General features: G+C 56.2%; 1 protein-coding gene across 1 annotated transcript in view; it reads right to left on the minus strand.

Moving 5' to 3' along the window:
• Positions 1-1,305: 1,305 nt before the first annotated feature.
• Positions 1,306-14,161, minus strand: part of TG (thyroglobulin) — a 189,613-nt gene continuing 176,757 nt past the window's right edge. Inside the window, exons 45-48 of the mRNA XM_004697385.1 lie at positions 13,111-13,218; positions 4,451-4,585; positions 3,132-3,322; positions 1,306-1,424 (exon numbers count right to left, since the gene is read on the minus strand). Of these exons, the coding sequence (XP_004697442.1) occupies positions 1,306-1,424; positions 3,132-3,322; positions 4,451-4,585; positions 13,111-13,218 (553 nt within the window). The remainder of the gene's footprint in view (positions 1,425-3,131; positions 3,323-4,450; positions 4,586-13,110; positions 13,219-14,161) is intronic.

The raw sequence follows: 14,161 nt of genomic DNA on the forward strand, positions 1-14,161 counted from the left end.
GTCACCACCACATGAGGAACTGCCTGAAAGGGTCGCAGCATGAGGAAGGTTGAGAACCACTGGCCTAGAGGCTGCCATCAGAGCCCTGGCAGCATGGTGGTTAAGTAGTCAGCTGCTAATTGAATGGGGAGTCGTCAGAACCCAGCAGCAGCTCCACAGGAGAAAGACGGGGCCACCTGCTTCCTTAGAGAAACGCTGCCGGGCAGTTCTGCTTTGTGCAAACGGGGCTCACTAGGAGACAGAACCCACTGGAGGCAGAGGGTTAGACGCTGCGGCTTGTCTTGGCTCCCAGCCTCTCCTTCCATGTTAGAATCCAGCAGTGTTGGCCGAGTCCAGCCCCGGCTACCTCCTCTCCCTTCTGCCTCCTGAAATTAGCAACTCTGACTCCTTCTGAAACTCTCCCCACCGCCAGCACCCACACCACACCCACACACGGCTGTGGCTAACTTAGTCATAGGTTCTGGGCATTCTAATGGAGAGTGTTTTGAGGGGCACTGCTCTGCTGACCACAAAGAGGGAATGGTAGGCAGAACCAATGGATGTCTCCCCGGTACCTTTCTAAAGGGGTTCGCCCAGCACACCCACCAGACCTATTGTCTAGGAGAGGGGCCTGGCACTCAGAGGAGAAGCGAAAAGGTCGATCTTGAGAAGGCTGAGGGCTTCTGGGGTGTGGCCTGGGCCTAGGTGCCCAGGGCCTCCTCCCAGGGTATTCTACCAAGGGTCCTTGGCTGGGAGCCACAGGACTAACGGGGTGGCCTTGATAGGTGTGCCCCCAAGAAGAATGGATGGCAGCAACTGTGGCTTACCTGGGAACACAGGTCAGCCTGTAGGTGGTCAATGCTGTCTCCTTGAACCCAACCCCTCTCACTGTCACCCAAGTCCCACCGACCTTATTCCTAAAGGGTGCGGGGACCTGTACCTGCCCCCACCTCCACTCTCGCCACCTTAAGTCAGACCTGTGTGCCTCAGGAGAAATGCCACACCAGCCTGAGATGGTTGCTTTCTCTCCCTTATTCTGGGACCTTCCAGAATGAATCCTCACCCGCCTTGTTCCCCTTCTAGACAGCAGAGGGTGTGTGTTGAAACGAAACAGCAGCCTGGGATTCGGAGCTGAGCGAGATGAAGACATGAATGATGTTGGCCAAGCATCACCACAAAGGAACCACTCCGAGCCTCCTTCACTGCATGCGGTCACTTTATTGAAACAGAGCGGCCGTTCTAGAGAACAAGGCTCCCACAGTGGGTAGCTGAGCAGCTAGGGCAGGGCTGGCAGGTGGTGACATCAGAGGAGGTCCCAGAGGCGGGTCACTTGCTGTAGGTCTTGGCGCCGGGTTCTGGGAGGCCTGTGAGGTCATCACTCAGTCCCTGGCTCAAGGGCGAGGCCTCCTCCTCACTCTCAGTGGCCTGCTGACCCTCAGCTCCATCTGGAACAGGAGAGATGGGGGCACCATGGTCCAGCCTTGGAGTAGGAGTTCCCCTTCCGGGTACCCCAGAGACCCCAGCCTCGGATGAGCTTGCTCTAGCAATGCCCCAGAGGGACACTTCTGGGGGTATGAGATAGTTAAAGTTTAATGTGCCAACCTGGCCGATAAACACATGTGGGGTTAATTGAAGGGCAGAGAGATAAATGGCTTGGTGAGCCTAGCCTTTCTAGTTCTCAGGTCTCTTGCTTTCTGATGGCCAGAGAGGGTGCAGCTGCCTTAGCCAGTTCTCTGCTTCAGCTGGCAAGGCTCACTTCCTGTAAGACACCCCCGAGGAGAAGCTGCATGGACCTAGCCCGATGCAGTCCTGGGTGCTGGAGCAGCCATGTGGAGACCCCTGCCAGCGCTGAGATCTTACACATTCACTGATTCAGTTTTCCTCCTGCAGTCGGCATCATTGTGTGTGTTTTGTGAGATGGAGGAGGACTTTGTGGATTGGTGTTGGACATATGGGTTAATGTAGGACTTGTGGGCTTGGACAGCACTGGGCTGGGATGTTTTCTTGATGTGCACTTAACCTTTATATAAAACTCTCTCTTATACCTGTGAGTTCCTGTGGATTTGTTTCTCTAGAGTACCCAGACTAACGCAGGTGGGAGCACCAGATTCAGTATGTGGCTACACGCAAAGCCGCTTGAGCTTGAAGGCCGAAGACAAGCGGCAATGTGCTAAAATGTGGGTTGGAGGAGGTCATCTTTCAGTCCCATTGTTCCCCTCCTGAAGAATGCCTGTCATTCTGAAACCTCAGCCCCGGAATCACCTCCCCTGGAAGCCTTCCCTGCCCCTCCAGGAAGAGGAGACCCCCTCCCCTCTGACCTCCAGCACAGCGCCAGGAAAACTAAAGAGCACTTACTGGCTGGGTGGCCGGCTCCACACTCTGCTGGAAGCTTCTAAGGTCAGTGTGTTCACACTGTGTTCACTCTACCTGCCCAACACCTCCCTATGACTCACGTGTGGCCCTCAGCATCCCTGCCCTGGGAGGCCAACCAGCGAGCCTCTGGGAGGAGCAAACTAGGGGTGCTCTCTGCTGCTCACACCAAGGTTCCAAGTTGTAGCCCTTGAGTCGTGCACATGGTTAAGCGCTTGGTAACTCGCTGCCAGGTCGGTTGTTCAAATCCACCCAGCAGTATCTCAGAAGAAAGGGGTCTGATGACCAAAGGACTGGTGGTCCACGTCTGAGAAATCAGCCAGTGGACGCTTGAGGGAGCACAAGTCTTTTCTGACAGCTCTGTTGCCTTGACTTAGAGCGGATTCAACGGTAGCCAACTGGTTTATGGACAAGTCAAATTCTCTTAACAGGAAGAGGAAGTGATGGCCACCTCTCCCCTGGTTCAAATCCTTCCCCAGGGCTTTCTATCCAGCCTTTTAAGACTAGAGGGGCAGGGGGCGTTTGGGAGTTCCTCTCAGGCTTGATGCTCTGATGGTGGCTCTCCATTCAACCCTCCTCTCCAAGCCCCTCTGTCTTCCCCCTCCTGCCCTGTCACCTGCAGGAGGCTCCTCACAATGTGGAGCCCCACCCCCCAGACTGTGAGCTCCTTCTAGGACAGGACCTTGGGGTAACTTACAGAGTAGGAAACAGAAGGCTCATGAAAGCTGGGGCACGGACGAGCCCCCCCCACCCCCACCCAGGCCCCACTGGGGCTGCTCTACCTGCTGACGCCTTCAGAGAAGGGATGTACTTGGACCAGAAGGAGCAGTCGGCTCGTTTCAGGCCCTGCCCATTGGGGAGCAGGGGGCTGAACTCCTTGTAGTTGTCGCCCCCGGCCCGGGGGAGGACATCGGGCCAGGGCACGGCGAAGCCAGGCGCTCTCCGGGAGAAGTCGTGCGGGTAGTTGGGGTTCCTGCAAAGCCCAAGGGAAGGCCATGAGGCAAGCGTGCACCCCCCTTTTCTCACTGGTGTCTGAAGGCCAGAGCCGATTCTTCTCCACAAGTGTCCCAGTAGGATGGGGACCCACGCGCCCTGCCACAGGGGCCAGGCCCCGGCTCCTGCTCTGCAAACCTGTCCAGGGGCCAGGGCTCCTGCCCATGCCACTGCCGGGCCACTTCCCGAGGAGGAGGCCCAGCACCTGGGCTCATGACCTCACACTGCCCCCCTTTCTCTGAAAGCCCCCCCAAGGTTCTGGTGTCCATTTCTACACCAGGGCCCTGTTATGGAGGTCCCAGGTGGTGCAAAGGGTCAAGGTTGGAGGGTCAGAGAGCCCTGGGGGGAAGCCTGTTGAGCTCCTGTCAAATCCAGACTCACGGTCTTCAAGTCCATTCTGACTCACAGGGAGCCTGTGGCACAGGGTGGAGCTGCCACCGTGGGTTTCTGAAACTGGGACTCTTTATGGGAGTGAAAGCCTCCTCCTTCTCCCACAGTGTGGCTGGGGGTCTTGAACTGCTAAACTTGCACTTAACAGCCCAACGTGTAACCACTACACCACGGAGCTACTGAAAGCCCCATAGAGCCGTTCTTTGTGGACATACCGGGGGATCCCATGAGTTGGAACTGATGCTCTGGCCAATGGATTTGGCGCCAAGCACATTGACTTAATTGCAGCATGGGCTCAGGGGCAGTGCGTTTGGTTTTTGGTTGGTCAAGCAACGCAGTGGCACCTAACTGGGGGAGGGCCGATTGTCCCAGCAAGGAGCATTTGACCATGTGAATCCTTTTTGGGTTTTATAATTGTGGGGGGGCGGAGAGGTGCTGCTGACATCAGGTGGGTGGAGACCAGAGATGCTGTTAAGGCAATTTAGATGCACAGGCACCCCCATAACCAAGGACCACCCAGCCTCAATATCCACGGGGCCGAGAAGACACCCTGGACCAGAATGGCCCAATGGGAGTGGTGTGACCAGAGCTTCTCCTCCTGGCTTAAGGACCACCAAGGGGGATTGGAGGGGGCTAGCCTGGGACTCATGGCAGGTCTGGGTCTGTTCATGGGGCCTCTGCCCTGTTCAGACGCAGGGAGAAAGCCGCAGTCACTCACCCAGATCTGATGAAGTTAGCGAAGAACTGCATGATTTTCAGAGACAGGCTTTTCTCCTCCCGACTAAACTGCCCCTGGTAGGCGGGGTGGAAGGGAAGTCCAAAGGCGTACTGCACGTCAGCCAGCAGCCCCAGGCTGGGGAGACAGATGGGAAGAAGGAGCAAGAGTTAAAGCAATACTAAACCGTTGTCCCGCAAGACGGATGGACAGCGTGGCTGCATCAATGGGCTCCGATGTCATTACCATTGTGAGGATGTCAGGGACCGGGCAGTGTTTGGGTCTGCTGCACACCGTGTCGAATTGAGTGGGAACTGGCTCTGTGGTGCCTAATGACCACTGCCGCCACCGATGTGGGGGAGGAGGGGGTGGGGGGAGAACCCACTGTGCAGCCCATTTCCAGAACGTAGGCTGCTCACTCTGCCAGTGGAACCCCAAGTCGGGTCAGAAGGAATGTCCTGGGGAGCCGGGAGTAAAGGTACCTCGGGAGACCTGGTCTGGGCCCTTCCCACATCTAGTACGTGGCTCTGGAAGTCATTTGACTCCCTGCTTCTGTACCCTCATCTGTGGGGATGGCCGGAGGTACGAATGGCTAAGCCCGGCACAGGATGGCTGGCATGGGTGCAGCTGGAGATGTTTGTGCTGTGTCACCCCCACCTGAGTCCTGTCCCCCGTTCTCCCTGCCTTGGAGTCACCAAAGAACGGCGATGGTGCCATTCTCCACAGCGTTTTAGGAGGGAAAGGGGGACAGCACCAGTGGCCACACTGGGCATACACTGTCCCTTGGCTAGCACGGTGACCCGTGGTTGGCAGTCGTTGTTCTTTATACAGTTGCAGTGACGTAGGCTCCATTCCTCTTCGTTCTGATGCAAAGGGTCTTATTTATAACCGAGGACAATTTGAAATAAGCTCCCTGAGAGGTTAAACGGTTTTCTAAAGCCGAACAGGCTTACCAGACATTCAGTTTTCCTGCATGAAAAGCAAAACTCCCTCCCTGAAACCCATGGTGGGACCAGCACCGTGCTGGGGGTCTGTGATGAGCTGAGCTATCTCTGTTGGTACCTTTCTCCCTTTGACCCCTTCGTAAGGACTGAAAGGCAGTGAAAAGAGGGAGACCCTTGAAGAGATGGAATAGCACAGTGGCTGCAACAATGGGCCCCAATATCACAAGGGTGAGGAGGGTTCTATATAGGGGCTCCTGTGTGTGGGCACAGACTGGACAGTCCCTCACAACAACAACAAGGGTGGAAAAGGTCTAGAGCAGGTGTGCTGTGCTGGTCTCACACTGTCCGCCTCACTGCAGGCACCGGGAGACAAGCATGGCTTACAAAAATATCCGATCGAAGCAGGGGCTTCTGAGGGGATCTCCTGGGCCAGTTAGATCCAAAGCAGGGATTACGGCGACTGACTTTGGGGATTCAAAGGGGTGATCTTGGTAGATTTCTCAAACGTTACAGGATGATCACAGGGGCTTATTAGGAAGATCTTTCCAGAAAACTGGTGAGAAAAAGGCCAAGAGATTGCGAAGAGAAATGTTTTCCCTCATTTCTTGGAGGGCAGCAAAGGCGAGCTTCCTTAGGAGAAGTTCTATAAGGAACCTTACCCTAAGGGACCTATAAGGACCCTAAGACCCTGACCTTACACCTGCAGACTTCTTTTGTCCACCTAAACTCAAAGAACATTTCAAAGGAACACGGTTTGAGCCCCTCACGAAGCCCACCTGCTGCTGTTGCAGGGCATGAATTGACGAGTGCGGAATTCTTGGCAGGAAGAGTTACAGGGAGGAAAGCTGCCTCCCAAAGTGTAAAGATCTGGCTGGAGGATATGTCCGGAAGCAGTGTCTTTCCATTTTGATATTTTTGTTTCATCAAAGATTTCTATGATTTTGTAGCAAAAGTTCACATCGTATCTGTAGCTGCCCAACACTGTCGCCTTTGGGAAACTGCATATATGTGTACTTTTCTTGGGAGACGCTATCTAGTGTTATGCTGGTAAAGTTTAACAACTGGCTCTTGACAGTGGGTGGGCCCTGCTTTGTAGCTTTTGCCAATCTCCATAGTGTAAATACTGCCAACCTGGCCAATGTTGAGCCATTAAGCATGGAACGGGGAAGTCACGTGAACAGTTGGCTCCCCCAGGCAGGCCAAATCCTGCCTGCTTCTGTCTGTGTGGGACCCTGAAGAGCCTGCTGGCCTGCTGGGTACGAGACTCCTGCTGCACCTTTGCTCCAGCAGGGCTGGCCTTTATCAGGAAGCAGGGGTTATCATAAGCAGTTTCAGGCAGACATGTGGAGGAGAGACAGCCCGTGGGAGCTTGCAAGAGGGGCTCAGTAGGTCTAGGCAAGGGCTGAGTCTCCGAGCCTCCAGCGTAAGCAGGGTGGGGGCAGAGACGGCATCAACAGAGAGAGACAGGGAAGGACCAGGATCAACCAGCTGAAGGGAGAGACCCGCGGGCTGAACAGTTTCAGCGTTTGCGTGTCTCACGCGGCTCATGCTTACTGATGAGGCTTCTTTCCCTCTGCTGGCATTGATTGATTGCTGATAAATCAGATACTCAAACCGATGGGGTCATATAGGCACATGGTCAGGCTAGAATGATTTAGCTTTGTCTTGTCGTGTACTTTCTTTGGTTGTCTGCAGTTGGTACCTTCTGCTCCAATGGCCAGGCCAGGTATGGCTCTGCCCACTGCAACTGGAGAGGCAGGTGTGGGGTCGAAGGAAGGTTGGTGCCCACCCACTTCCACCCCTGAAGTCATAAAGCCAGTTTGTGGTGGCCCTTCTGTTCCTCCTTCTCCTCCGCTGTTTCTCCTTCTATAACTCAGGCCCGACCATTCCTCCCAGCCTCTCCAGTGGCACCCCTGGGTGCTCAGAGGCAGGTCGCACCCTCTTGTTGCCACTCCGAGGCACTAGTTGGCTCCAGCTGAAGGCCGCTGCATACACCGCAGAAGGAAACACTGCCCAGCGCTGGGACCCCCTCACACCCTTCCCTTCACTGGGAGCCGTAGAGCCCAGTGCCTCAGCGTCTGTGTGTTCTCCAGCCCTGCCCCATGCCGCGTTTCATTGCGCGCCGTGCCAGTTTTATTCGCTCACTTTGGAAGTAGATCACACGGCCTTCCCTCCTAGCCCGTCCAGTCTAGCAGCTCTGCAGAAGCCTGTCAACCATGGTTTGCCAGGCACTCATCCGGCATCACAACCACATGGCCAGGAGTAGTCAAGGTAGGAGCCCCGGCCTCGATCTCTGCTCCCGGGGCCTGGGAACAGCACCCAGGATGTCTGAGGCTGGTGAGCATGAGGGCAGAGGGGTGTCCCATGGGGCTGGAGAACGACAGGAGGCCCTGCTGAAGTGATGGTGGGGTCTGGGGCAGTGGTGGCAGGACCTGCCAACCAAGTAACAAGCCACATTTGCATAATGCAGGTCAAGGGCAGAGAGGCTGGTCTGGGGAGGCTTGGCCAGACAGTCTGCCTGGGCGAGTTGATTTGTGAGCCCCGTGGGGGTCCGGGGTGTCAGCAAGGAATTGCACGCATAACAAAGAGCTCCATAAAAGGGTTGGGCTGCAGTCCCAGAAACGCCCAGCTCCCCACTGGCATGAAGAAACACCCTCCTGCCTCCAGCCCCAACGGCCCTATTTTGTCGCATTTCCCCAAGTCCCTCAAGCCCAGCGGACAAAGGGTGGTGTATTGCTCTGCTCTGCGGCACAGTCCAAGTTTGCAGCCCACGGCATGAAGTCGTCCAGCACCCGGTAGCCCCCCTAAATGTAACAATGGCTGCTCAGGAGCGGCCGAGGCCTGGCTCCACATGGACATGCATCCTCACCAGTGTTGACCACGAGCTGGATCTGTGTGTGCCCGCGGCATTTGTCATTCTGACGGTTTGAACGATGGAGCCGGAGGATCAGATGGAAAGGACCATGGACTGCCCAAAGAAGAAGGCTCTGGCTCAGAAGGCCAGCCAGAGTGCCCCTGAGAGGCAAGGATGGCGAGACTTCATCTCCTGTACTTTGGACAGGGGGTCAGGAGAGACTGGTCCCTGGAGAAGGACATCCCGCTGGTTCAAGGAGAGGGGCAGTGAGAAAGAGGAAGGCCCTGGGCAAGCTGGGTCGGCACGGTGGCTGCAACCACGGGCTCAACGGAAGAACATTCAGAAGAACATTCGTGAGGGTGACGCAGGACAGGGCGGTGCTTCATTCTGCTGAACATTGGGTCCGAACCAACGCCACAGTGCCTAACAACAACAGCAACAACAATATTGCTTTAAGACGTTCGTCCCGCTGCTGTCCCCAGGAACTGTTGGAAACCCCACAGGCCATGGTTTACGGTTAGGGTTTTGCAAGACAGCCAAGGAAGAGAACCCTAAAAATACACCAGCCACGGGTAGTTCCTACTCACACCTCGGACCTTGCATCAGAAGGGGGAGGTGCGAACACACACACACACACACACACACACACACACACACACGCACGCGCGCACGGCTAATGTGAACAGATGTGTTGAAGGCTGGTTGTGGTGGTGGGTGGATGCTGCGGAACCTATTTCCCGCTGACGTGTCATCCCACAGGACAGAGCACGGCAGCCTGGGGGGGTTCCAGGCTGTAGTCTTTACAGGAAGGGGCTGCTGGGGGAATTTTCACACGGGGCCCCTCATCAGTGGATTCAGAACGACGACCCTCCCTTCAGTTCGAAGTTAACGCTACAGTGTTGAGTCACCAGGTCCTCTTTTTAAGGTGCACACCCGATCTAAACCATTTCTCTCCAGTTCTCATTTCCAGGGTCTGTCCTGCTGACCTGGCCGTCACACTGGCTACCAGGGTTTCTTGTCTGTTCTATGGGTAGAGCACTGGTATTTTAGGGAGTGGTGTCTCTCGGGACGGCATGGAAGGCCAGGCGAACGCACATTCTGTGTCAGGTGCCTTGTGAAAACTCCCCGCCGTCTCCCGGTCACTCAGGTAGAGCGCTTGCTCTCTTCCTGCAGTAGTCTGCATGCTCCTAAGGGATCCAAGGGACCCCGCCCTGGGTTCCTCACCCACAGCCAGGCTCCTCCTCCCCAGCAGACCCCGGGGCGGCCTGACTTCCCTCCCTATCCTCAGATGTGTCCAGTCTTCAGCACCACACTCCCGGCCATCCCTCAGCTGGGGCTGCGGATCCCTCGATTCCTCACTGGCTCTCACCTCCTCATCCCCCGGTTCTCAGTTCAAATGTCACCATTCCAGACGGTTCTTCCCCAGGCACTAATGCTAAGGAGCACTCACCACTCACCACCGCCGCTGGCTTCTCATCCCCAGCCCCGCACTCCTTCCACCTGGCTAGGTGTGCATGGTCTAGCTCAGGACTCACTGCCGCCATGCCCTGCTATGATGTCACTGTCGGGCGGCTCTCCTCTGCCTCATGCAGCAGACGGGCTCCCCAAGAGCAAGGTCTCCACAGGCTTCTCCTTACAATCTGTAGCCAACAGTTCCTCCTGGCCTTCCTTGTGGCCAACAGATTCACGTCCATGAAACCCAGGTGAAAGGACTCACGACAGATGAGCAGGTAAGCAAGATTAAGCCTGGGCATCCCTTGCTTCCTCCACACTGGTCTGTACCACGCTGACTGGCCCATGCGCCCCTGAGCGCTTGTAGTTAAACATGTGCCTTGGGCCTAGAAGACACTCCGTAAAGATTTACCCGACCAACATGGAAGATGAGATTCAGCAGAAAGCCTCACATACTGTGGGGCTGGGGGGCTTGTTTTCAGAACATGATTTCCATCCATGTTTATGGGAAATAACCTTGTGAGTCACACAAAATGTGGCTGGGTCAGAGGACAAAGTTCAAGAATTCAATCACTCCACATTTTCTTGGGACTGCTCCTTCTAACACACTCACCCGGACAGTCCACCCAGAAGATGGCCTGTGGAGGCTCCCTTGGAATGCACAGAAATATCTAGAATGCACACGCATTGAGTCTAGAATGCACAGCCTTGTTTCCCAGGCTGAGAGCGGGTACCAAGAAGGACCAGCACTGCCTTCTGAGCAGCACTGGGAGTTTCCTTCCCAGAGCCCTCTCTCCTGAAGAGGGAGAGAAAAATCACCCTCACCCATCTACTGTAGGCCTGCTGTTTCACACACACCACCTTGAATCAGAGACCCAAGAGTAGAAGGTGAGACAAAGGTGCCCAGAGGTCCTCAGCTTGTAGGAAGAAGAGGGGGGATGGGAAGGGAGTTGGTTTCGAGTTAGAAGCCAGGAGCATTCACTCTCCGGAGCAGTTGTGGGTGTTAGGTGGCATGGAGTGGGCTCCAACCCATAGCGACCACAGCAGAAGGAAGCGCTGCCCAGTCCTTTGCTACCCTGGCCGTTGTTCCTGTGTCTGAGCCCATTGTTGTCCTCCTGTCTCCTTGAGGGTCTTCCTCTCTTTCGCTGACCCTCCGCTTCGCCAAGCAGGATGCCCTTCTCCAGGAACTGGTCTCTCCTGACCGCATGGCCCTCCCCCAAATGAAAGACAGCCCCCGAGTCATAGGAGGGAGCCCAGGTGGGAGCCCCACTCTGCCCCACCATTCACAGGGAGGTCAAATCCCGCCACTGGGAGGCGGGGCTGGCTCCCTGGGACCCTGCAGAAGAAAAGCTATAGAAGAAGGATCCGGACTTGGGGTATGGTTCAAGCCAGGGAGCTCTCCACACCCCCTCCCTCCACTGTGCCCCTCTGTCCCTACAAGAGGCTGGCCTTGGCTTCAGGGTGGGTAGTCCTAGAAGTCAGCTGGGTGGGCAGTGAGCAGCCCACAGTGCTCCACCATCAATTAGCAACCATCTCAGAATGGCTCGTTCACCAGCCGTGACCAGGAGAGATGGTGAGCGAGCAGACAGATGGCTGGAAACGCCAGCATGGGCAGCTATTTTAAGCATGCCGGTTGGAGCCAGAAACCAGGGAGGAGAGTGACAGCACCCAGGGAGAGAGATTCTTTTGGGGCAGAAGAGAGAAACTTGCCAACAAGACAAGCAGGTTCCTTTCCGGGATTCAGGCTCTGATTGGAGCAGTGTGGTCGCTGGGGTCTGGGGGCGGGTTCTGACTCACAAACCCTGTGTGTGCAGGGTGGAACTGCTCCGTGGGGTCTGCAAAGCCCAGACCTTGGGCATCAGATGGCCAGGCCTTTCTCATGAGGTGCTTCAAGCACAAGAACAGAGGCGAGGCATGTGCAGGAGCAGGCAGGGCTTCACTCTGTGGTTGGACCGACCTAACAACAATGTGTGTGTATGTGTGTATGTGTATGGGGGTGAGGAGGGGGAGTTCAAACCACCAAGCTCTGTGCCACTCAAGAGGAGGTGCCCCCGCCCCCAAGTCCACCCAGCCCTGCCTCTCAGCAGGTCCTGTCCATCAACAACCCTGTCACTTGGGAGGGAAGGAAGACTGTCCCTGCGGCGCTTGGCTGCTGTCCTTCAACCAATGCTTCCTCTCATGTAGCAGAGGCGTGTCCCATTGCTTGATTGCTTCTTTTCTTTAGGTAAAGCTGAGGTCTAAACAAGTGTCTGGGGGGTGGGCTGGGGTGGCATAGCTGGTGCAGTAGGAGAATTCTCTCCTCAGGCACAGCCACCTCCAGTCTGCCAGGGGAGGCGTGTGTGTTGCCATGACGGGCACAGCACAGAAGGCACGCTAAGGCAGACTAGGAAGAAAGGCCTGGAAATCTACTTTGAGAAATCACCCAATGAAAACCCTAGGTGGACAGCCGGGTTTGGGTGGGTGGGGGGGGGGTTACTCACTGTCAGGAGAAGGACCGTGGGTGGGGAGGGATGTCAACAGGGCCCAGGACAATCTGGGTGGACGCTGGTTATTAAACGGGAAACCTGACTGTCGAGTCAGCCTCCAGGATAACAACAGAGGGTGGATGTTAAGGAGAAAGGAAAGGATCCCTCTGGACTACAACGTGGTCTGTCCTCCACCAGTCCTGGGCATGACGTGGGGCTGGGCATTGGGGTCTTGTGCCCGGTGACACACCGTGAACTGGGGGAGATGGAGGGCAGCTCAGAGCAGCAGCCACAGCCGCGGCGCGGTCACACTTTGAAGGCACTTGATGAATGCATTACAGTCTCTGCGCTGAAATCGAGAAAGACGGCGAAGCCCGGAGCGGGACCGGCACATGGAGCAGTGTTCTTGGGAGCCAGGCACTTGGGAGGGCCTGCCAAGGGTTATTCAGGGTCAAGCTTCCCGGCGGGCCTCCCTGGCCATGGGTGGCCACAGACCACTGGGTGACCAGGGGTCCTTTCATGTCCACCCAGACCAGATGTCCCATGTCCCCGTCCCTTCCTCCCACACGCTTCCTCCCAGAACCCTGCAGCCTTTTCTTCTCCTCCCCAAGGCAGTAGGCCGACGAGCTTGAAAGTATAAATAGTTCAAAGAGGGGAGAATCCTGTTTCACTGGAAAGAAAGTTCTGGAGTGCAGAGAAGACATGGTGCACAGCTCTGTCCTTGAGGCGAGGAGGCCACACTGCTTGGTCCCCCAAACCCTCGCCTGTGAAGGGGCATGGTCATCCCTGACCAGCCTGTTCACGTGGATCTGGACAGGTGTACGGATGTCGTATCAACAGAAACATAATCATCCATGTCGGGAGCCAGGGAGACCATGGGTGCCGAGTCAGCGACAGCTTGTAGGGGGCCTCGTCTGCTGACACCCACCTGGCCACCCAGCCCCTTACCTGCTGTGGCCATAGCTTCTGGGCACATGGTACAGGAAGACATTTCCTCGGGCCTGCCTCGCCCATCGGGTGGCCATGTCGATCACAGGGCAGGTGATGAAGTAGTCCCTGGGGGAAGGAGAAAGAGGGGTGTCTAATTACCCGCCCCTCTAGGGCTGGAGGAGGGGGCGGGGACGTCTGGCCCACGGGACACCTAAGACCCCAGAGTTACCAACACCTGCTAACATCACATCCTTCATCAAAGAGAAGTCATTCCAGCTATTGTGCTCCCAAAAGACCAGACCAAATCAGACCCACTGTCACCAAGCGTTTGTTGACCACAGCAAACCCAAAGGGCAGGGTAGAACTGGCCCCGTGGTTTCCTAAGACTGGAACGTCTCACGGAAATAGAAAAGCTCCTCTTTCTCCCAAGGAGTGGAAGGTGGTTTTAAACTGCTGATCTGGTGGCTATAGGCTCACATGTAACTACCACGCCACCGGGTCTCTCGTTATCGCTATCGTAGTAGGGGTGAGTTCATGAAATGTTTGACCTGCATGACCTGTGAATGATGTTGTAAGTATCCAAATGGCCCTTGGCACAGAGAGAAGGTTCCGCACCCCTGGTGTAAATGCAGCTGTGCCAGCTCAGGACACCACCCACCAGGCCCTCAGCACAGGCTCTCCCAGAAACCCCTCTGCCTTGCCCAAAGTGGCTCTCTCACGTCTCCACCACCTCTGCTGGCCAGATAGGTGTCGGCCAGCCGGGTTGGGTGGCCTTTTTCTACTTTGGAGTAAGGCTGGCCGGGATGAACACTTTCCTTGGGGCTGCCCCACAGGGAGCGCTAAACAGCACTGTGGGGCTCAGGTACCCATAGCCCTTTGGGATTCCCCACATGAGCCTGGGATGCAGTGGGCTGAGACCCGGGGCAGGAAGAGTGTGAGGGTCCTTGTTCATGCTGTCCAGTCCTAGGGTGGCCAGGAGCCTGTGCCCTCCACTCCACCCCGCTGTTCGGCACCCTGGGCAGCGGGAATGAAGGCTGGCAGGGACACCGCCCGGGTCTGTGGCAGGCTC

Source organism: Echinops telfairi, unplaced genomic scaffold (genome assembly GCF_000313985.2).
Source record: "Echinops telfairi isolate 266 unplaced genomic scaffold, ASM31398v2 ScPeMD7_1;HRSCAF=3_0, whole genome shotgun sequence".
NCBI classification, from domain to species: Eukaryota; Metazoa; Chordata; class Mammalia; order Afrosoricida; family Tenrecidae; genus Echinops; species Echinops telfairi.